Source organism: Tenrec ecaudatus, chromosome X (assembly GCF_050624435.1).
Source record: "Tenrec ecaudatus isolate mTenEca1 chromosome X, mTenEca1.hap1, whole genome shotgun sequence".
In the NCBI taxonomy this organism is placed as follows: domain Eukaryota; kingdom Metazoa; phylum Chordata; class Mammalia; order Afrosoricida; family Tenrecidae; genus Tenrec; species Tenrec ecaudatus.
Window position 1 is genome coordinate 84,430,171 of NC_134548.1, and position 25,230 is coordinate 84,455,400.

The 25,230-nt window shown below is 34.8% G+C and overlaps 1 protein-coding gene across 5 annotated transcripts in view; it reads right to left on the bottom strand.

Moving 5' to 3' along the window:
• The window catches only part of ATRX (ATRX chromatin remodeler), a 241,168-nt gene that overhangs the window by 116,142 nt on the left and 99,796 nt on the right, over window positions 1-25,230 (bottom strand). For all 5 annotated transcript variants that reach the window (XM_075539142.1, XM_075539143.1, XM_075539141.1 and 2 more), the window contains 5 exons: window positions 17,735-17,868; window positions 17,129-17,305; window positions 14,654-14,747; window positions 8,729-8,831; window positions 8,022-8,237 (listed from right to left, as the gene is read on the bottom strand). In XM_075539142.1, the coding sequence (XP_075395257.1) occupies window positions 8,022-8,237; window positions 8,729-8,831; window positions 14,654-14,747; window positions 17,129-17,305; window positions 17,735-17,868 (724 nt within the window). The remainder of the gene's footprint in view (window positions 1-8,021; window positions 8,238-8,728; window positions 8,832-14,653; window positions 14,748-17,128; window positions 17,306-17,734; window positions 17,869-25,230) is intronic.

Below are 25,230 nucleotides of genomic sequence, written 5' to 3' on the forward strand. Positions count from 1 at the left end.
TCATTCAAAGCCCCATTGACACTGCAGCGCTTGGAATGTTTGTTTACTCACATCTAACCAATCAGAGCCACCCTATGACATGTATCTTTGAATAAACCTTTTAAAGACCATGTGTGAAGGATGTGGTACAAATGGATGTTATCTGGTCAAGCCCGACTAACAAAAGGAGGAAATCTCATGAAGCCTGACATAGAGTTAATAGCAAAGTGGGTTCGAGATGCATGGGAAGACATTCCAGAAGACATGGCGTGATGTGCCTTCCAGAAATTTAGTATTAGTAACGCTATGGATGGCAGTGAAGACTGCGCTTTGTATGAAAATGACAGCAGTGATGGTGATGACAGCGATGTCAGTGAGGACAGCGTCTATGATGACCTCACACCAGCTGAAGCTCTACATTGGGATACAGATGATGATGAGGAATCCAGTTTTGAAGGATTTTAACTCTTTACATTTTAGCTTGGTTGCTGATTGAGCTCAGGGAATAGTAATCTTAAGGTATCATTGTTGATATCTTATTGTTTTTGTTGAACCTATTTTCCACTTACTGTGCTGGTGTACTAATGTTACATGACTTGTCCTTTTACTTATGTTTTTTATTTAAAATAAATTACCCCACTGATGTCTCAATTTTTAGTAATTTTATTTTCATTTTTTTATTATTGAAACTCACCAATAGCTTCTGCATTTTCCACCCTAGGCTTATACTCGAGTCAATCAGTTTTTCTGGTTTCCTAGGTAATAATTAGGTACCTCGGCTTATACTTGGGTGGGCTCATATTCAAGTATATACGGTAGTTGACTTGGCATTCACCAAATGGGAGATTAGCCTATGTGAATGTGGCCTAATCAACATGAGTTCTTTAAAAGAAGTTGAAGCAAAAAGGAGATGTTTTCCGACTGGTCTGAAAGATGACGTCAACTGGCGTGTGAAGAACAGCCTCTAGTAGCTAAATATCTCCACACTACAACTGTAAGGAACCAAATTCTATTAACAAATAGGTGGATAAACGAACAAAAGGTTCTAGATGAAATAGCAATCTTGATTAATACCCTAATTTCCACTTGGTAGGAGACTGATCAAAGGACCCTACAGAGCTATGCTCAGCTAACCCACTCTTAAGTTTTAATTCTTACAGAACTGTGAGATAGTATAGTTGTATTCTTTGGCCTGCTAAAGAGGTTTGTAGTAAAGCAAAGCAAATACACAGACCTGAAATGAGGATTTTGAAATCACATGCTTAGTGATTTGGATGATACTTTTGTTTAATGCGCTGCAATCAGGTTTGGGGAATTAGTCAGTCCCTGAACATAAGAGATAATTTAGACATTTATAAGTAATTAAGTAGATGAGTTTATGCAGTAAATCTGTAATATAAGGAAAATGTATGTAACTAATAATAAATAGAAGACACAGAGATGTTAAGATAAATGATAGTCTTTAAATAAAATAAATTAATTTATTACTAATAGCTCTATACACCAGCAATACAAAGAGTGAAGAGGAAATCAAGAAAACAGTTCCATTCACAAATACTTCAGGCACTATGGAAAGCTATTTCATATACAACATTTTAAGCCAGAAACACTATGAATAAAGTCAACAGCCAGGAAACATGAAAAACCTGCATAATGAAAACTATAACCCATTGCTGAAATAAACTAAGATGAATAAAATAGCTATTTTAGAAGACTCAATACCACAATCTACGTATAGTGTACTCCACATCAACATTTCAAAAATATTTTCTGCAAACTTCAAATTCCCCCTAAATTAAATTCATATAAGCTCAATCTAATAAAGTCCATGTTGATATTCAGATGGAATTACAAGGCCCCTGAAAAAAAACAAAACATTCTTGACAATATGCACACCTACTGATTTTATAATGTACCATACCATTGAACTATCCACACGAATAAATTTAAAGACCAATGAAATGTTACTGAGCATACACAATGAAAACATATATAGTCACTCAATGATCTAAAGTGGAGCGAAGCCATTCAACAAAAAAAGAATAGTCTCTTCACCAACTGATACGTACACAACTATATTATAAATCCAAAATAATGAAGTTGGACTCAAAATGGACCACTGACCAAATGTAAGAACTAAAATAAAATCCTCAAAAGAAAATAGATAAAATTTCAATGTTGTTTTTGATATCAAAATTATGAGCACGGAAAGTTACATACATTGGAATTCATCAAAGATGACTCTCTTTATTAAGAAACTGAAGAGACAATGTATAGGATAGAAGAAAATATTTGTGAATCATGGAGGGAACTTCAAAACTTCATTTAAAAATTCTATTGTCTTGTAGTTCCATTTTCCATCAAACCTTTTGATGCTTCTGCATATATGATAAGAATTTTTAAATGAGAATATATATAGAACTCCTATAACTCAACAACAAAAAAACAGAGGAAAAGGACGTGAATAAACATTTCACCAAAGAAGAAATGCAAATTCTCAATAAGTACAAAAAAAAGATGTTCAACATCATCAATCATTAAACCTACTGCCATCAAATCAATTAGAACTCAAAATGACATTATAAAACAGAAGTGCACTTAAGGGTTTCTCAGACTGTAAATCCTAAAAGCCTCTTCTTTTTTGCACAAAGTGGTTGGTGAGTTTGAACCAGACCTTGATGTAAGCTCCCAAATGTTTAACCAACAACGGCAGGGCTCCCTCCTTTAGTCAGTAGAGAAATGCAAATCATAACCCCAAGATACACCCAACTCGGATGGCTATTGAAAGAAAATAAAAAATAGCAATGTTGACAAGGGTGTGAAGAAATTGGAACCCTCACTCCCTGCTGGTGAGATGTAAAATATTTCACCTACTATAGAAAAGAGTTTGGTGATTTATCAAAACTCTAAACCTAGAATTATCATATGATCCAGCAATGATATTTCTATGTATAGACCTAAAATATTTGAAAACAGGGATAAATAAGGCATTATTCACCACAGGTAAAAAAAAAAACCCAATTCCTATAAAGAGATGAATAGATAACTAAAAAGTGGTAAATACATACAAAGGAATATTATAAAAAAACTTTCTGATTAGTGCCACAACATATCAGATTAGGGATTAATCTCTAGGTAGTAGAAAATTATAACACCTCAATAAGAAAGCTGATGGTGCCCGGCTATCAAAAGAGATAGTGACTGGGGTCTTAAAGGCTTGAAGATAAACAAGCGGCCATCTAGCTCAGAAGCAAATAAGCCCACATGGAAGAACACACCAGCCTGTGTGAGCGAGTGATCCCAAAGGGATCAGTTATCAGGCATCAAAGAACAAAAAAATCATCATATCATTGGCTGCACACCTCCATGATAGGATCGCTGAAGACAAATGGGTGCATAAGCAAATGTGGCAAAGAAAGCTGATGGTGCCCGGCTATCAAAAGAGATAGTGTCTGGGGTCTTAAAGGCTTGAAGATAAACAAGCGGCCATCTAGCTCAGAAGCAAAAAAGCCCACATGGAAGAAGCACACCAGCCAGTGCGATCACGAGGTGCCAAAGGGACCAGGTATAAGGCATCATGCAAAAAAAAAAAAAAAAGAGTGTGTGTGTGTGTGTGTGTGTGTATATATGTATGTATATATATATATATATATATATATATATATATATATATATATACACACACACACACACACACACACCACATTGAATGAAGGGGGAAGTGCAGAGTGGAGACCCAAGGCCCAAGTGTCAGCCACTGGAGATCCCCTCATAGAGGAGTTTAGGAGAGGAGATGAGTCAGTCAGGGTGCGAGGTAGTACCGATGAAGAACACAGCTTTCCCCCAGATCCTGGATGCTTCCTCCCCCCAACTACCATGATCCGAATTCTACCTTGCAGGGCTGGATAGGGCAGAGGTTGTACACTGGTACATATGAGGGCTGGAGGCACAGGGAAGCACAGCGTGGATGATTCCTTCAGGACCAAGGGTGTGAGGGGCGATGCTGGGAGAGTGGAGGGTGAGTGGGTTGGAAAGGGGGAACTGATTACAGGGATCCACATGTGACCTCCGCCCTGGGAGAGGGACGGCAGAGAAGGGGGGGAAGGGAGACTCCGGATAGAACAAGATATGACAAAATAACGATGTATAAATTACAAAGGGCACATGAGGGAAGGGGGAACGGGGAGAGAGGGGGAAAAAAAAGAGGACCTGATGCAAAGGGCTTAGTTGGAGATCAAATGCTTTGAGAATGATTGGGGCGGGGAATGTATGGATGTGCTTTATACAATTGATGTATGTATATGTATGGATTGTGATAAGAGTTATATGAGCCCCTAATAAAACATTTAAAACAAAAAAAGAAAAAGATAAATAATCCATCTTTTAAAATATGCTGATTTAAAAAAACAAACGAATGAATAAAAATATGCTGATGAAGATACCAAGAGATAATCATCCTCCATTGTTTGGACGGTATAAAGGTGCAACTACTTTGGAAAGCAGCATAGCACTTCCTCAAAAAAGTGGAAACAGAAATACCAGATGACCCAGCAGTTCTTCTACTTGGTATGTATCCTACATGAATAAATGCTGTAACACCAATAGATAAATGCACACTCATGTTCATTGCAACACAATAGCAAATATATGGAAACAACCCTAATGCTCACCAGTGGAAAAATAGATGAACAATCTGTGACACATAAACACCATGGAATAGTACAGTTTCAAAATAACTCAAAATTTACATGAACTTGGAGGACATTTTAATAAGTAAAATTAGACAATCATAAAACTACAAATATTGTATGAAAACACTGTATTGGAAAAACCAAGAACAGGTTTTGACACTAAAAGGAGAAGACTTTCATGTTTAATAAGAGTAAGGGAGAAAAGAAGATAGACACGTTAACTTAGGCAAACAGATAAGAAAATATACAATAACAGGGAAATCTAGCAAAAATGATGGAAGCAAGGAACCATGGTGGTGTAGTAGTTACTCACTGGGCTGTAAGCTACAAACACGATGGAAGACATTGGGTTGTGTACAAGAGATAATGGTTACAAAAACACCGTTATGTGCAAAATTCTCCATTAACTGTGATCTATGAGTAGATGCGTTAATGAAAAAAGGATTACACGAGAAGGAATGGAATCAGTAAATGATATGTGTACGTGTCCATGTACACACAACTTATGCAAGTGTATCATAAACTATGTAGTTTTGCTGTGAACATTCACATATAGTTATATGTACACGCTGAAAAATAATTTCAAAAGAAACTACAATGTTTGCACTGGAAGGATGGGAGAAGGAAAGTGAGACTTGCATATATTATACCAATGTTAAGGAGTCCAGGTGGCACAGTGGTTAAGCACTCAGTTGTTAACAAAAATATTGGTGATTCAAACTCCCCAGCCCACTATACTGGACAAATGTGGCCACGTGATTCAAGAAGGATCTACACCATTGGGAACCATTATGGGAGACTGCTCTTCTGTCCTACAGGGTATCTATGAGTCACAAAGACTAGACCAATGGGTTTGGTTTTGAAATACGAGAGCTAAATCCTTCTTTATGTCGAATAAAGCGTAATGTTTAAAACTGAAAAATTAACAGAATTGTGAGCGTAAGAAATAGAATTAGTTACATGAAACATGTGTGCACTGAGAAGGGCCAAAATAAGAAATTAATGATAAAATTGGGTTTTAATGGCTGTGTACCTAAAATTAGGATGAAAGTTTACAGAGTAAATTCGTATTCAACATTTTTCTTATTTTAATAAATCATTTTATTGGTGATTCTTCCAACTCTTACAGATCTTATAACAATCCACACATCCATTGTGTCAAGCACATTTGTACATGTGCTGCCATCATCCTTTTCAAAACATGTTCTTTCTACTTGAGTCCTTGGCATCAGCTCTTTTTCCCCCTCCCTCCCCCACCTTCCCACCCTATGTAATCTGATAAATTATAAAAATTTTCAAAAGTTTATACACATTTTGTTTCTTCACGCTAGTTACAAATCCCTCAATACAAGAGCATTCCTGTTACTTCTTCCCTGGGGTCAACATTTTCATGTGTCCTTCTTTGGTATCCAGGCATAGATGACATTTTTATATAATACATTTACTAATAAATATGATGTTAAAAATCTCTAAGTAAAATTGATTAACATCACAAAAAGAGCTTTGAATGACCTTTTAGTGGTTGAAGAGTGAAACACCCATAAAATATGTTTTGCCCTGCCAAAGAAGTAACTCTGAACAAGATACTAGCAATTTATAAGTAAAATTTAGAGCTACAGCACAGGGATGAAACCAGTGAAATTCAGAATAAAAGAAATACTACACCCTAGCTGTAGAGAAAACTATAGATTGATAAGAGACTGGAAGCATAGGGAACAACTGTACCATAACAACAGACCAATCTTATTAGACTCCTGCCTTTTGCCAAAACTATTTAACTTGTGAAGAAAATTTTAATATTATCTACATATTTGATACATTGTATGAATTATTTGTAACTTTAACTGGAATAATGCTTAAAATGCCCTTACCTTTAAGCTATATATTCTAAACTAATTATGGAGAGAATGCTATGTCTAGGATTTGCTCAAAAATAATCTGAATATAAAGGAGCAGGGAAAATGTTGGTTGTTCTATCTGTTAAAAAAAGAAAAAGAAGGGACAGGGGGGAAAATAGAAAAAGAGTTACAGTCTTAGAAACCCACAAGACCTAGTTATACCCTATTCTGGATATGAGTCGGAATTGACTCAATGGCAGTGAGTGAGACACTTTTTCAATAGTAATAATTGGTAGCTGGAGATATTATAGAAAACAATTGGTTTTTAATAAAGATACACTATTCTAAAATAATTTTTTAAATGTTGGTAACAAAATTGAAAATGGGCAAATTCATTTCTTAGTCTATTCTCTAGACATTGTACTATTCTCTCTAGTTACTATATGCATATAGACTAGGTTTAACATAAAAGCTTAAAAATAAATTAAAATCCTATATCACTTTAAAGCAATAATTTATAACTAATCTTCTGTTCTACAGGGATTAGTTATAGTGTCACTTTGGTGTTTATTCAAGAATATTGATACTTATCATATTATATAATATTAATTATATAATGTTGCCTAAAAAGCAAACCGAGTACCATCCAGTTGATTTCAACTCATAGCTACCCTATAGGGGAGAGTAAAACTGTCCCATAGAGTTCCAAGAGTGCAAATCTTTAGAGCAGCAGATGGTCTAGCTCCTGTAGCACTGACGACCTTAACGACAGGAGCAAAGCGCAAAATCTCTGCATTAAAAGGGCTCCTCTTTAATACAGCCTCAAAAAGATTTATTTTCAGGTGCATAAAATACTAATGTTAAGAAAAATACTAATGGTAAGGTTTATCTGTCCTGGATTCCCGTGTTTCCAGCTCTTATCTGTACCAATGTACGTGCTCCGATCTAACCAGATTTTTAAGGCAGAATTGGGGTCGTGATAGTTAGGGGAGGAAGCATTAAAGAACTAGAAGAAACTTGTATGTTTCATCCTTGCTATTCTGCACCCTGACTGGCTCGACTCTCCCTTATGACCCCTCCGTAATGAGATGTCCAATTGTCTACAGATGGGCTTTCAGTCTCTACTCTGCTCTCCCCGTCATTCACATCAATATGATTTTTTGTTCTGGGTCTTTTATGCCTGATACCGGATCCCATCAACCCCTCATGATCACACAGGTAGTGTGATTCTTCTATGTGGGCTTAATTGCGTCTCAGCTAGATGGTGCTTTTTTAACTTGAAGCCTTTAAGACCCCAGACGCTATATATTTGGATAGTCAGGCACCATCAGCTTTCTTCATATTTGCTTATGCACCCATTTTGTCTTCAGCGATTTTGTCGGGAAGGTGAGCATCGCAGAATGCCAGTTATTAGAACACAATCTAATTTTTAAAAAATAAAATATATCGAAGAACATGGAAAAGTTATGTATCATACAAATGAAACTAAATGCAAAGAAACAGGTTACCTTACCTCTCTCAATTTCTCCCTCTCACGCTCCCTCTCAGCAATACGTCTTCGCCTCTCTTCCTCTTCCTTGAGAGCATTTTGTGTTTCTGTTCTTAGCTTATCATCTTTAAGAATCTTTCTAATTTTCTTTCTGCCTTTACCAGGAGACTTGGAATCATCATTTTCGTCATCATCTTCCTCTTCCTCTTCTTCTTCCTCATTGTCTTCTCCAGAATTACTCTGTCGTTTAAATTAGAAGTAAAGATTACAAAAATTCCTGTTTGTCATTTAAAATAATTCACTAATTAATGTATTTAAGCAAGGTGGAAGAAAACATAGGAAAAACTTTAGAATATTTAGTGGTCATGAATGGTGTTGAAGGAATCAAACCTATTACAAGAAATCTGTATTCCATAAAATTCTGTCTCTAAAGGAAAAACTCAAATTGCCTAACTTCATTGCCAGAGTAATTTTACTCATTGGTCAAAATTAATTGCTTTATCTTTTCAAAAAATAGGATGATCACTTTCCAGTCACTATGTAGACAGAAAAAAGATGTCACATTAATAGTTCTGTATATTTGTACATCTAATAAATCAATATATTACAAGTGACCATGCAGAAAAAACCAGCAGGATGTACTTCATGAAGGCAACAGGTGGCATAAGGGCATTTTCACGATGATCTCCAGGACCTGTTTTACTTAGGGCTCACAGTAAATGTTTTATGACCTTGTTTTCACTGGACGAATCTTCCTGAACCTTAATGCGTCGTCTCTTCTTTTTCTGTTTATAACTCCGCTGATTTTCTTCCAATTCTGCTTTCTTTGCAGACCTGGAAAAAAATTAACACAAAATAAAGTCTTCAGGTTAAGCTGTCTGAAGTAAATCATTCACTATTTCCAAGCTGCTTAACTTTAATGTCCATTATTTAAAAAAGAAGAGAAAAGGCAAAAAATTTCATGTAGCTTCAAAGGGATTAGTCCAGCAATATTCTAGCCCTTGATTCTAATGCAATATTTTATGTTATTCAAGATATGTTCAGCATAAAAGTAGGAAAATGGATACAGGACCTTTAGAACTAATCAAAATATAATTCCGTGAGAAACGCAAAGGTGTAATGTACATATAAAGCGCTAATAAAAAAGAGAAGTAGGTCATATAAATGCTCAAATGGCATTTATATCAGGACAAAATATTTTGAAAGAATAATGACTATTGGGTAAGAAATGTTTATACGGACTTAAAGGAAAATTTTAAAAAGGAAAATTGGAGGCCAGATGACTTCACAAGGGAATATTATAAAGAAATGTATGTATTATAGAAGAATAACATCTGAGAGGTATACGCTCCTTAGAAAAACCATGCAAAAATCAAGGAATAGTATTTGCCTAGGGATAAACACCCTTGAAAGCAAGAAAGATCAGGAATGAAAGATGAATAATAATAAACATAGGGAGGATGGAAGTGGGAGAAGTGCTGTTACATCTTGGAGACTGCAATCGAAATATGAATTGTTGAATGGAAAACCAATTTACTCTGTAAAATTTTAAATCATAATAAGTTTTTTAAAAAAACTGTACTATAAAGAAGAATAAATACCACCAATCCTTCTCAAACTTTCTAACTCATGCTATGAAGCCAGTATTGTCCAGCTATGGAAAACAACACAAAAAGTTACACACAATGGCTGAAGACAAAATGGGTGCATAAGCAAATGTGGTGAAGAAAGATGATGGTGTCTAGTTAGCAAAAGATATAGCATCTGAGGGCTTAAAGGCTTGAAGATAACAGGCGGCCATCTAGCTGAGATGCAACAAAGCCCCAAAACAAAACAAACAAACAAAATCATATCAATGGGAATGAAGAGGAGGGCAGAGTGGAGACCAAAAGCCTATCAGGGGAACCAATTACAAAGATCTACATATAACTTCCTTCCTGGGAGACAGACAACAGAAATGTGAGTGAAGGGAGATGTCAGTCGATGTAAGATATGACAAAATAATACTTTATGAATTATCAAGGGTTCATGAGGAAGGGGGAAGCAGGGAGGGAAGGGGAAAAATGAGGAGAGCAAAATTTTGAGAATTATGAGAGCAACAAATGTACAAATGTGCTTTACACAATTGATGTATGTATGGATTGTGCTAAGAGTTGTATAAGCCCCCAATAAATGATTAAAAATCTGAAATAATGAACCATCTTAAAAGATAATCCTATTTACAATACCCATATAAGAATGAATATGTAAAATATGTCTGTAAAATATGTCTGCTAAATAAATTATTAAAATACCTACGTAAATAAATAAAGTTCATAAATGTGTATTGAAAGACTTACTATTGTTAAGGTATCACTAACTATGGAAAGTGAGCAACAACTTCAACATAACCCCTATAAAAATTCCAAAAGCCTTTTTGTTGAGAGGGAAAAGCCAAGTTTTGAATTAATCTGAAATCACAAAAGATCTCAAATATCCAAAGCAAACCAACTGTCGTGAAATCAATTCCACTCATAGTGACCCTATATAAAATGTCCAGGATTGTAAATTTTTATGGGAACAGAAAGCCTTATCTGTTTAATGCACAGTGGCTGGGAATTTTGAACCTCCAACCTTGCAGTTAGCAGCCCAAGATCTAACCCACAGCGCCACCACCCTGAAAAAGACGAGCACAGTAGGGCTCATACTTTCTGATTATATAATGTACTAATGATACTATTGGAAAATTTAGTATAACATATAAAACATTTATAATAATCTAGTAGCAGTATAAGAACAAAAACAATGCAATAGATCCGAGAGTTTGGAAATACTTAAGCATCTATGGCTAACGGACTGTCGAAAAAGTTACACAACACATCTAACTGGAAAAGAACAGTCCCCTCAACAAATAGTGCAGGGACATGGAACCCCCACAGGTTAAAGATTGAAGTGCAACAGAGTGACAGGTAGGATTGCTTCCTGGCCAATGGAGGTCAAGGCCAAGGGACCACATGGCTAAGAGACTGAGACCTGGAAAGGGACTTGGCTACCATATGCCTGAGAGTCTGAGAATCAGTAAGAGACTTACTTGGCTGCTGGTTGAGGAGACCAATGATTGTATACTTATTGTTTGCTGATCCTGACTTCCCTAATATACCTCCTTAATTATGTGGGGAGCAGAATGAAGTTGTGCCCCTACTTCATAGGACATAGAAAAATTGACTCAAAATGGATCACTGACCTAAACATAGTAATTAAAATGATAAAATTCACATGTTAAAACAGCTACAAAATCCTACATAATAGACTCTTAGATAAGTTAACAATAAACCTATTACCAGCAAGTCAATTTCCAACTCACAGCAACCTTAGAGGACAGAGTAGACTGCTCCTTACTGTTTCCAGGACTGTAAATGATCACATAAGCCAGTGGTTCTCACCCTTCCTAATGCCAAGACCTTTTAATACAGTTTCTCATGTTGTGGTGACCCCTCAACCATAAAATTACTTTCATTGCTACTTCAAAACTGTAATTTTGCTGTTATGAATTGGGCAACCCCTGCGAAAGGGTCATTCGACACCCTTCCCCCAAGAAGGTTGCGGGCCACAGGTTGAGAAGCGCTGACATAATAAGCCAAGACCTACATCTTTTTCCCTGGAAGCAGCTTATGCTAAACACCCTATGCCACCAAGGCTTCTGCTCCTTATTCTTGAACAAAAAACATAGATGCATCGGATTTCATCAAAATTAAAAACATTTCATTGTATCAATATAGGATTTTCTGAAGAAAGTTAAGAGGTAGCATACATAATGCGAGAAACTTCTTGGGAATAATATAAATGACAAGTGTTTTAATATCTGGAATATAGACAGAACTCCTATAATTGAAAAAAAAGCATAGATCCCAATTAGAAAGTGGGAAAAGGACTTGAGCAGACATTGTACCAAAGAAGATACACAAGTAGCACACAAAAGATGCTGAACATCTCTATCATTAGTAAAATTCAAATTCAAATCAGAGTAAGAAACAGTTTCACATCCACTCTGAGCAAAAAACCAAATTCATTGCCATTGTAAGTTAATTCGGACTTATCTCAACCCGACAGTACAGGGTGGAACTGCCCCTGTTGGTTGCTAAGACTAACTTTTTATAGGACTAGAAAGTCTCGTCTTTCTCTCGTTCACAACCACTAGGATGGCTATTATAAGAAATATGAAAAATAATAACTAATGGCAAGAATGTGGAGAAATTAGAAACCACATGCATTGCTGGCAGGGATGTAAAATGATGTGCTCACTATGAAAAACAATGTAGCAGTTGTTCAAATATTTGAACATAGAATTGCCATATGCTCAACTAATTCCACTCCTAAGTATAAGAATATACACAAAAGACTTTAATGCAGGAACTGGGATAGACAATTGTACACTAATTTTTAATCTAGCCACATTCACTATATACATAAGGGAAAAAAGTCCATCAGTCTAACAGATAAGAAAAAATCAGAGTAAGTAAAAAAGTATTGTTACACAATCATAGAAATCTTTATTAAACAAAAATGTGAAAACGTGAGGTCTCTGCTTCTTGACATATCCTCCATCAAAGTCTGTTCATTTCTGAATCCATCTAGCTAACCATTTCCTGAAGAATCCTGTGCTCTCTGATTAGTATGGTGTCCAAACAGCAGCTAAGGCATCCTCAAGGAACTCAAACTATGTGCCTTTTACATGTTCTTTGAGTTTGAGGAAGAAATACAAGTCTAATTGGGCAAGATCATCAGGGCTGTAAGTGGATGGAGGAAAAGTTTCCCAGTGAAATTTTGATAGGATAGCCCTTCTCACTGCATGCAGTCAGTTCTGACTGATAGCAACCCTGATGCACAGAATAGAATGACCCCTGTGGGTTTCTGATACTGGAAATCTTGATGAGAGAAAGAAGTCTCATCTTTCTCCAGATGAGCAGCTGGATTGCAGGTTCAAACTTGTGCTTGGTAGCACGATTAATAACCCACTATGACACCAGAACTCCTTATGGTAGTAAGTCTTGCTATCCTCAAAACTTAAGCAGATGATCTGTCATGATGGACAAGAATGTCCTCAGTACAACGTTCCAGTCCTTTATGCAGTTTTTATTTCCTTATAACTTCTTTATAAGCCCCTGTGACTGTCTTGTATCACTTAAGACAAATCTATCTAGATTGTTCTTTTGAAATCCCAGCAGACAGCTGTCATCACCTTTTGAGCTGAATGCTATGCTGAGTTTATCTGGCCCACCAGATCCACTCAAAAATCACTATTCTATTTGGAACTTTTATTTTGAATATGGGTATGAAAGAGAGAACTTGTCTGCAGCCATCCACTGATGGAAATACATTTAAATACATTTTGTCTGGAATAAGCACATGAGTATATGAAGTAGAACCACAGTAGCAATAATTTTTCTCTTGTCCTCATGACACAAAAGGACTAATATTGGAGGGCCCTATTTACATGAACTATCTGGAGTAGGCAAAACGTAGAGAGAAAAAAATGTATAGCTGCTTGCAAAGGGCCAGGGTAGGAAGAAATGGAGATATATTACATGGAGGGTAATGAGATTGTATTAAGGGTGATGAAAAAGATTTGTAAATTAAGTTCATCGTTGTGAATATACTTTTTGCCATTAAATCTTATACTTAAATCATGAAAGATTCTCTACTATACATATCTTACCCCCAAAATGAAGTACTGATATAAGCTACAACATGAAAAAGCTTAAAAAGATTATACTGAATAAAATATCACATGCTATATCATTTGTTTACATAAAATGTCCCGAATGTAAAATTTGATTTCATGGTTTTCAGGAGCTGGGGCTAGGATCAGTGCAGAGCCGCTGTTAAGGCATATAGGATTTCATTCTGTGGTGATGAAAATGTTCTGAAATTAGCAGTGAAGGCTACACAACAACTTTGTGAAAATACTAAGAGCTGTATTATACAGTCAATTGGTGAATTTTATGTTAATATGAAATACATCTCAATGTTTTAAAATATATAAGTGCAGATACATGCAGATATGCATACACATTTGCAAGATGCAGAACAACCATATAATTCTAGGAGAAATTCAGAATCTTAAAATGATTTAGTCGTATCATAAATTGTGAGCTAAAAAGAAAGCTCAATTGTAAATAACAGGTAACTCTGCTCGAAGAAGCACTTTCTGTGCAGTATTCGGTAACTGATTTAAGGGGTTGCAGTCCAAACCCATTGCTGGAAAAATCTGTGGCAGTCTCCTTCCATAAAGATTAGTTTTGGAAATCCTATAGGAGATTGGTACTCTATCTTTTGTGGTCCCTATGAGTTGCAGTCAACTATACGGCACACAAAACAATTGTTTACTGAAAGAGCACACATATCTCTATTATAAATACTACTAAATACAAAATTTACCATTGTGTCGAGCACTTAGTTGTTGAGCCTGTGCTCTTACAGACTACACTAGACCTTTCCCACATGGTCACCAAAATTTGTCATTATGGGTACTTTTTCCACACTGAAACACCTCCTAGATTAGAATACATAATTCGACTAAAGATAAAATATATGTAGATATACTCATCTGCCATTCTAGAGATAACTTGACAGCACAGTTATTCAAAATTGTTTTGAAAAATCATTATAATACTTACCTTGTTCTGGGTCGTTGTTCATCTTCAGATTCACTGATTGCTTCACTAACGCCCGATTCCTGGAAATCAGAATCTTCTGAATCATCACTGCTCACTTGAATTTAGAAAACAAAAAATTAAGTTATCAGAACATTTCAACAGAAATGCAATTCATTGAATCTATCAGTAACTTCCCTTTAACACTAAAAGCATTGTGAAGAATTTCTGTAGTATGTACATTGAAGAATACTGCATATATATACAACAGTGATTTTTACTTATTAATAAAATTTAAATGTCCATGTATGTCTATACGATTATGACTCTACACATATATTCAGGTATTCAATTGCAAATGGGTTGGTAAAATGAGGATAATTTACGTGTCAATAAATTAGATCTCTTTATTTCAAGTTAAAAAGCAAAGAAAACACTATGGTGTTTAAAGTACTCCTGACTCAAGTCTTGGAATCCTTAAGGGCCACATATGCACACAAATGCTAGACAACGAGTAAGAAAATCCATGGCAGAGTTGATGCCTTTCAATTATAGTATTGGTGCAAAGAATATTAAACATACTATTGATTGCCAGAAAACAAACACATCTATATTTGAGGAAGTACAGATAGGCTGTTTTTCAGAAGGAAGAACAGCAAGAGTATGTACTTTAGATAGGTCATCAGAAAGGACCAGTCCCTGAAGAAGGACCTCACATGTCTGGAGAAGTAGAAAATGAATGAAAAGGGAAAGAACCTCAATGAAATGAAATTGACACGGTAGCTGTAATAGGCTCAAATATCGCAATGATTTTGAGGATGGCACATGACTGGGCACTGTTTAGTTCTGTTGTACATTGGGGGCGGGGAGGGTCATTACGAGTCCAACCTGACCCCATGACAACAGAATCGAAGAGGAAAAAATAAAAAGGGATGTGTGTCCCCTGGGAATTTATACTAAAACCACTAAATAACAGTATGCAAAAATACTATGGTATATGAATTATATAACAAGTATGCTAACAAAAAATAGTGACTCTCTAGGGTTCATCACCCCTCGGACCTACTATATATTGCCAGGGGCAAAGGAAAATTAATCACTCTCCAAGAGGGAGATAGCATAATCCTAAGAATCTACCTCTACCAAGTAATAGTTTTATATTTTTTTCCTAACCAAAATTCTCAAGGAAATTTCCCATCTAAATGTTCAATAAACACTTGATGCTTAATATAAAAATTCTGTTACCCCAAGTTTCAAGTACAGCACACAAGAGAGATGTTTACCCGATTATACTGTGTACCACTGGACCCGACATCAAACACTGTAGTTTGAGAAACACAGGCTTGCTTCCGTACCAAAACCCAATTCACTGTCATAGAGTCGATGCTGACTCAATGCGATCTTATAGGGCAGGGTAGAACTGTCCCTGTGAGTTTCCAAGACGTTAACAGGAGTAGAAAGTCAAGTCTTTCTCCCAGAGTAGCTGGTAGTTTGGAGCTACAAACCTTGTGGATCGCAGCCCAACTCTTAACCACTAGGCCACCAGGCTTGCTTAGAAGGTGTAAGAATTCTCATCTCTGTCTTATACCCCACATCCAGCCTCTACCTCCCATTGTTCCTTTGCCTAGTCCCTTCAATGGTTCAGCTATACTACAAGAACTTTCCCCATCATGTGCCACGCAGGTTGCACTACATTAAACAACGCATTTGCTACTATTGGCTGAGTGATATTCAGTTCTTTCAAGATTCCTTATAAAGTCATGCCTAATGATAATCCCCACTCTGCCTGAAGAAGCTAAACAAATTATCTTTTGTGCAATATTACAAGATATCTCTCCTACCAATAATGTCCCTTATGGTGCTGCAAAATTTTTACAATGTCAGAAATTCTTAACCAAGAGTGACTTCCAAAACTACTACTCAGAAATCATTGAAATGTTTTTATAATAAGCTAGTGATGAAGGCAAATCAAAAGCATATTTTAAGACTTCTCAAGTAATTCTTAGATGTAGCTACACTGAAAACGGTCATACAAAACAATGATCTCTAATCTGTGCACCCTATATATTTACCATGATGCAGTTAACATATAGGGAGTTAACAGAAAAAATACAGACTTTTAGCATAATGAAAATTTAGTCTGTGTGAATCTACCTAATCAATTGCATCTTCCACATTTCCTTAAGAAACCACTATTTCTCTTTAAAAAATTTCTATATTGTACATATCCTTTAAATTTATTGTATTACATGTTTATTTATCTTTATAATCAAAATCTGAATCTGAAAGTTGAAATATTCTTTGTGCCATGTCATGTTTCTGGACATTTTCACATTCTATAGTCTTTATTTCATTCGCATAAAACCACCTAATGACATTATTGTAAAATTAATGACAATCACATCAGCTATTCAATTGTTTCAGTAGAATAAAATTTTATTACTAAAATTATATTATCAAACAAGATTTATCCTTACATTCGGAATAAAAATGACTTACCCTTCCTCCTACTTCTGGCTTTGGTCTCTTTATGCTCTTTGGGCTTTATTTTTTTTTCTTCTCCAGATTCCCCATCACTCAGAGTCAGTTTATGCCTCAAAAGCCTATGTCTGTATCTTGGCTTCTTCGATTCCTCAGAATCTGAATCTGATTCAGAATTCAGTTGAATTTTTGCTTCTAAATAGAGTAAATAAATCAATTAAGCATTCTTAAGCCTTTTTCAGATAAAAGTTCTCTATAAACTTTTTACATGATGGGCAATTATGCTTGTTTGTCAAAAAGAATGGAGTTGTCACATACCTTGGTGTCACTAGTTAAGAATATTGATTAAATGCCACCATTACTAATTTGCAGGATCTTATAAAAGGTATAAAATATTTTACTTAAGAAATCATCTATTTATTGCAAGTAACTCTTAAAATTAAGAGTATGTCTAATAATTATTAAAAATACTCAAGAGTACACATAGTAATGCTTTTATTACTTAAATAAAGTTTTTGTGTAGATATTAACAGGTGTATATATTAACAGATCTCTGTTCAAGTAGTCTTTAAAGAAGGAAATGGACGAGGAAGCAAATCATCACAGCCTCTTTGGGAAGCTCACCATGATCTCCTGGATTTTCTTCACTTTGCTTTCCAGTTCTTTTTTTCCCTTCTTCTGATTCTTCATCTGAAGATCCATCTTCATCAGAAGAAAGATTGGCTTTAATTTCTTCTAAAAGCATCTTCTTAGCAATTCTGGAAAGTGAAACGACAATAAAATAAACCTTCTATTTGGGGGTGAAGTATATTTAATTAAAACAAAAACAGACAATTTCCTTTATCAAAATTGAAATATATCGCTATTGAATTGGAAATAAAAGACTACCAAAACCATGTTTCAACCTAAGTTACCAATAGAAACTTTTAGTCATCTTTAACAATTCACATACGAGAATTTACTCAATGACAAAACATATTCTTAGAAAATAAGGTCACAATAAATTACTGTAATATAAAAAAGTACTTCAAACTGGAGAAAATCCATTTTAGTCTTTGTATTTCAAGTTATTTCATATATTGTTACAACGGAAGAAAGCATATTAGTAACTACCAAAACAATCATTTTCTTAAAAATCATTTTATTGGGGGTTTGTACAACTCTTGCCACACAGCCAGCCATCGAGTCTGTCAAGCACATTTATACATTTGTTGCCATGATCATTCTCAAACATAAATCTACCTACTTGCTCAAACTTATTTGTAACCTCACAAATCCAGAGTGTTTTGTGGGTATTTGCAAATCAGTCAAAACATGGAGTCACACAAAGTGCAAGTTCCCAGTTGTAGTCAAACAAAACAATGCTCTGCCTTGCTTCATATATCACCTTAAGTGTTTTTGTCTTTTACTTACTGCCAAGTTTTTCATATTTTCATGCTGTTTATGATTTCACTGTTTAAAATGACCTTCAATCAGTGTTGAAGTTCTGCCTAATGTTCCTAAGTACAAGACGTTTATCTGGTGCCTTGTGGAGAAAATAGGTATATATAAATAAGCTTCATTCAACCATGAAAAATAGTGTTGCTGGGCATGAAACCAATTGCTAATGAGTGACAGTAAGTTTCCATTCCAGTTTTCCATGAACTTTTGGGGGCTCCCTAGTATATATTAAACGAGGTGACTTCAAATAGAAACACATATAAAACAAGAATATGCATTAATTCACTGTTGAAAATGTGACCAGAGGCTCACAGCAACCTACTTCAGATTTTCACTAGGAATAACAATTTACTATTGGATAATTGGATGTTTACAATAAGTTATAGTCGATAAGTACCATCAATAACGAGAACTTACTATATACCCCTAGAAAATGTCAGGGTTTTCAGTGAAGATTTCAAATTATAAGATAAATGGAATCATGTGGCTTTTGTGAAAAACAGGTTTTTGTTAAGTCTGTGCTTGATATATGTGCAAACAAAAACATAAAAAGGTTCAAAATTAAATTTGCATGATTCTTGCAGTTTGCCATGAACTGACTGATATGGAATAAACATTCATTCTACAATCAAAATGGATTCTCTGAATCAGAAAAAATCTAGAAGTTGGAATTATGGAACCTTTATTTCTGGATTGGAAACCCCCCTTTATAAACCTCCTTTTGACCATACACCCACATTTCAATTAAGGATTCGTTCAGTGGTTGTCGGTATTGTATGCCCTGAATTGTATTTTCACTCACAGCCCAATGGGATGGTCAAGGCTGGGATCATTATGGGAGCAGATCTCTCTTCCTTCTGTCACATAACCACCTGGTGGGTTCAAACCACCAACCTTTAGGTTGCAGTTACAGGGAAACTTTTTATTTTCAATTTTTGTTGGACAAGGTTGCTCAAAAATGGCATCTCATTGCTAGTTAGACTGAAGCATACATACCAGGGTAATCTACAGAGTGAAACAAAATAGATAACCACATCTGAAAATGTTTATTATTTACCTTTTTAATGATCTCTCCTAAAAATAGATCAATTATATATATTTCATGACAGAGTTACCAATTGCTAAAAGAAGTCCTTGGATCAAAAGTTGGGTTTGCTTTGCTGAGGACTGGGGCACTAGCTTGGATTTTAAAACACTGAAAACTAGAAAACTCCAATTTTAATTGTTAATGGAGATGAGCTTTGCTGCTGTACTTATAGATCAATGGCATGTGAAACTGCATTGCGCCTAATAGACTGTTTAAAAATGGGGACTAAAATAGAGTTGACAACTTTTCCCTTTTTTTAAGAGTTGCAAACTTTTCATTGAACAAAGGAAAAAGAACTAAACCCCGTTACTACTTACCATCATTTAAAAAGATAAAACACATTTTAACTCCTATCCCCCAAATTAGGGGATCACTGCATAATAGAGGATATTTTTACATGTCATATAAGTTAAATTTAATTAATCACTTATGTATATATTTTAACAACATAAAAGTACTCAAAATCATTTAATTCTTTTGCATCTTAGGAATAGTTTAATGACACTACAAACAAAATAATAAGGAAATATGGTATTTGACCGCATTAAAGGAATATATGCTTCATGTATTTATTTGAACAAATGTTATATACATACGAGTGTTTGTATGTGTTTGGTGTTGTCCTTAGGTACCATCGAGTTGGATCTGACTCCCTGTAACCCTACCTATATAAAAAAGAATAGTGCCCGGTCCTGCACCATCCTACTAACTATAGTTTCGTTAAGCCCACTGTTGAAGTCACTGGGTTAAAAAAGCCCACTGAAGAGCTTCCTCTGTTTGTTTGTTTTTCTAAATCATTTTCTGGGGGGCTCTTATAACTTTTATCACAATCCATCTATCAACCCATTGTGTCGAGTAAATTTCTATATATGTTGCCGTCGTCATAATTTTCAAAACATTTTGTTACCACTTAAGAGTGGTAGAGATAAATTTTTAAATCAAATAAAAGCATGTTTTTATAAAAATTATCTTTGATGCACATTATCACTTTTTATGGACCAGGAAAAATTTTCTTGAACCAATTTGAGGAAAATACTGTTTAGAAATATATACAAGGGTAAGATAAAAAGTGTTGCTGCAAGGGGTCTAAGTCAAAAAAGCATGGGTTTATGCCAAACAAAATGTGATTAAAAATGCCTCTGTCCTAGTTTCATTAAGGTTGTTTTCAAAAGAAAGGTCCAATAAAAACAGTAGGTTTCCAGAGGCTCTGCTAGAGTTAAATGCAAAGCAGATAGCTCATCTAAGAAGGTGATGGTGGTTGTTTTGTTAATTCTGAAGGGGTAATCCTGATGAATTTTCTCAAAAGACACAGCAATCATGTGAGGTTATTAAGAAGATGTTAAAAAGCAAACTGAAAACTGTATTATTGAACAAAAGACCAGGAGAATTGTACTGAGGAATTTTTATTCCATCAGAGCAATGCACCTCTTTGTTCTTTGAGCCAGGGATGTCCCAATAGAATCCAATTTGGAAATTTTACCCCAATCACCTATGCTTCCCCTTCAGAATTCTATTTTTTGCACCCAACTTAAAAAACATTTTAAAGAAACATGATTTGTGTCCCTCAAAGATGCTCAAATGCCATTTTGACATGATGCAAATTGAAGAGTAGAGAATTCTTTGGAGTAAAGGTTAGGGATGGAAAAAAAACACTTTCTGAAGTATATAGACCCAGATGGGAGGCATATCTAAATGCATTAACATAACAGTAAGGGTTTTTGTTTAATAAAGGTGTCTCTGATTTTATAGTAATACTTTGTCACTTACCCTTGTTTATGTTTAAAATATATGAAATACTAGGTACTAGATTTGAAATAGAAAAACATATACTTGCAGTCACAAGGGGATTTTTAAGACTACTTTAGCAGTACAATAAATAACCAACAAAAATACAATTGCTAATCTACTGACTTTAAAGATTAGTTCAATAGCTTTGTTTAAATTATTTTTTTAATCTCTTATATCTGTAAAGAATTGGTTGTGAAGTGTAAGAAAGTATACTTTGACTTTTTTCACACCTAGGAATCCTATGAGTAAGACTACTAAACGAGAAGTCAAAATATGTAACCTATACCTACTTCATATCTAATTTCTCTATTATCAGGAAGATACTTACATATCACCTAAAACATCATATATTATATAGAAAATTTTATTAGCACCACATAATAAAAAATTACAACATATTTTAAAAACTTCAGTCAAACCATTATTTTAGAGGAATAAAACTTCAGAAAGGTAAATTTTTCCCAAATCACAAGTTACATGCAAAGTAATGGTAAGACTTCTCCACCCCTATATACACATGCCACCTAGAGAAGCTTTACGTGGCTAAGAGGTTTTGGATTTGCCCTCTAACAACTTTTCACCAAAGTTAAGTCCTAGTTTATAAAAATGCAAATGAAGTCCAACAATAGTGAATAACATTAATTTGCATACATTATGAGTCATGCCTTAAGGTCAATGTAACAAAGACCACTGTAAGATAAATTTGACCCATAACAAAATCTGTACCTCAAAGTAAAAACTTAACTTGAAGAACCTAAGGGGTAAAGCTGACTACCAACCAAAGCCATAGCAAGCAAGCAGCATTAAGATGTACCCATCTACAGAGTTTTCTGTGAGATGCTTCAAAGGAAACTGCACTACCTAACTCTGGAGTACATACCACAGAGACTGTAAGGGTTCAAAAGCTGAGGCTGATAAAGCATCATTTTGAAAGCCTCAACTAAACCTATGCTGGTATACATGTAATAGGCAGGATCTCTAGTTGATTTTGTTTGCTCTGAAGTTTCCTTTCTTGAGGCTTTCCAGGACATTTCTGAGGAAATCATCCAGGCAATAAGGTACTGTCCCTGTAATCTCAATCCTCAATATCACAACTTGGGGCAGGTGTGGCATTCAAAGCAGCCATGACTATTGGATGTATTAAAGGCACAGGCTGTGCTATGCAAGGGGCAGGGAGCCTGGGTAAAGTCAAGGTAATAATGAAGCCACACTCCTCCATTTTCCTATAAGGGAGGAAAGGGAAAGGAGGAGAAATAAACAAATATGGAAGGGAGGGTAAAACCCACAAATATACAACCGGAACTGGTACATGAGATAATAACAGGACCGCAAAACCCACACAAGCTAATTCTTCTAAATCATTTAACAGACACCAACATAATACCTTATTTCAAGTTCATCTACTAAGAAAAAGCAAATGAGCTCAACAATGCAAATACCAGAAGAATTGGAGAGGGGTGGGAGGAATCATAAAAGCCTATTATGAAAGGAAATGTCTTGCTTTAACCACTAAAACAAGGAAACATGTCTTCCCAATGGGTGTATCAGAATGTCAAACTGTTGAGTTGCTTAAAAAAGGAACCATTGAAAGAAAATTTACTTGCTTTAGAGAAACAGCCACAATAAAAGCAACATGTGGCACACAAAAAAGTTAGAGCCAGAAAGAAACCTTAGAATCCAACCTGTTGTTTTACAAAAAAGAAAAAAGCTCAGAGGCAGAAATGACTTGGTCAAAGCAAAGCTTGTTAGTGGCAAAGCCATTCTCCCTACCCATTAACTATTTCAGTGTTAAGGTGTACTTGGGTAAATACATTATAATCACACTAATAAAGACATCTCTTTCACTTGTTTAAATATATATATATTCAAGCTTTGTTTAAAAATTCTAGGAAGATAAATAAACACTTTTAGTCCAGTACATGTCCCATCTCTAAAAATCACAGAAAGGCCAGCTCACAGAGATCCTATAATCTAATGATCTTTTATAAGATGCTCTAAGTTCAGGTTTAAAATAAAAGACAAATCATCGTATATTACTCAGAAATGTATCTAATAACATTTATCTGGTAACATGATTGGTCTAAAATGGAATTGCCCATATCTGAATACTTAATTATATCTTGTTAAATTCTGTTAGATTAGAATACTTTAAAAATTTATCTTTGGCATCCTAAATTTATGAGAAAACACCTGTTGTCTTAAAAAAAGACAAAATTGAATTATATTTTAGGGGACCAAACTACAGAGCATCCATACATAAAGCTGAATTTTTAAAATGTTTTATACATATTTTATACACAATACAACAAAAGAATACTTAGTTAAAACAATCCTGAATAAAATTATATTACATGCTCCTTAGAGATGATGCAGAACTGTCATAGTATACTTAGTAATAAAGTATCACGCTGTAAAAATACAGGGGTGATACCGAGGGCTCAGGTAGAAAGAAAACGTATTGAAAATAATGATGACAACATATATACAAATGTGTTTGATTCAATGGATGTTACAAGAGTTTTAAGAGCCCCCAACAAAATGATTTATTAATTTAAATACATATATCACTGTATTTTAAAGGATGATGTAAGAGAAAATGGCAAGGACTGCAGTAAAAAATGTTAAATATTTTCTGTAAAAACAGGGTAGAAAATACATATCCTTGGAGTAGGACATGGGGAAATCAAAATGAGTCATATGAAAGATTTCTTTAAGTAAGTGTAAAAACAATGTTTTAATTCCATTTTTCCACAAAAATTTGGAAACTCCAATGTATACAAACAAAAATAACTACCAAATGTAAGGTATACCTTAAATTTTATTATTAATTATTCCACACCATGAAGAAAATGAGGAACTACACTTTTTCTCAGAAATACAGCTTGTAACGTTAAAGTCAATTATGCAACTGCTATTATTTATTACAAGGAAAAGTGTACTTACTTATTGTGCATTCACTTGATCAAATAGTATTAAACAACACTGTACTCCACACAAATCTGTCTAAAACACTCATTAGAAACAAGGATGATGAAACTCAGTCTCTTGAAAAAGAGAGCGTGTTTGGTCAGTGAAAAAGAGGAGATTGACACCGTGGCTGCAAGAATTGGCTCAAGCACAGGAACCATTGTGAGGATAGCGCAAAATAGGGCAGTGTTTCGATCTTTGTGCGTAGAGTCACTTATCAGTTGGAACTAACTTGAGGGAGCCTAACAACAACGGCAATATGCTCGAGAATAAATCTGCTACAGCCGACCACAATCTGTCCAATGAGGTAAGCAGCTCAAAACTGACAACACTTACTATGCATAACAATTCAATGTATTTATCTGACAAAAAAGCAGTTTGGATTGGAGGGTGGATCCAATTTTCAGGTGTATCAAAATTCAACTGGTATTTTAAATGTCACTAAATTCTTATTTTTTCAATGAAAAACTTTAATTTTATTATTGAGAATTTTAAATAAGACATTTCATAGAATTATTAAAACCTTCTTCTCTAAAAAATATATATTCTTAACACTGAGATTAAAAATCTCTATTTTAACTTCAACATTACTATTAATATCAAAATGTAAAGAAATCCATGTGATCATTAAATGATCAAACAGCAAGATATTGATTGAAACATCTTTAAGTTATTTTTTCTACAACTTATATAGTTAATGAAAATTAGCATTGTGAAAAATAAAAGAAAATTAACATTGTTTCGTTTTGGCAAAGGTTACAGGGAATTTATTAGCAAATGATGTTTTTAAAATTCATAGTAGCAGAAAAACAGCAACAAAAGGTAAGAACCCAGTTAT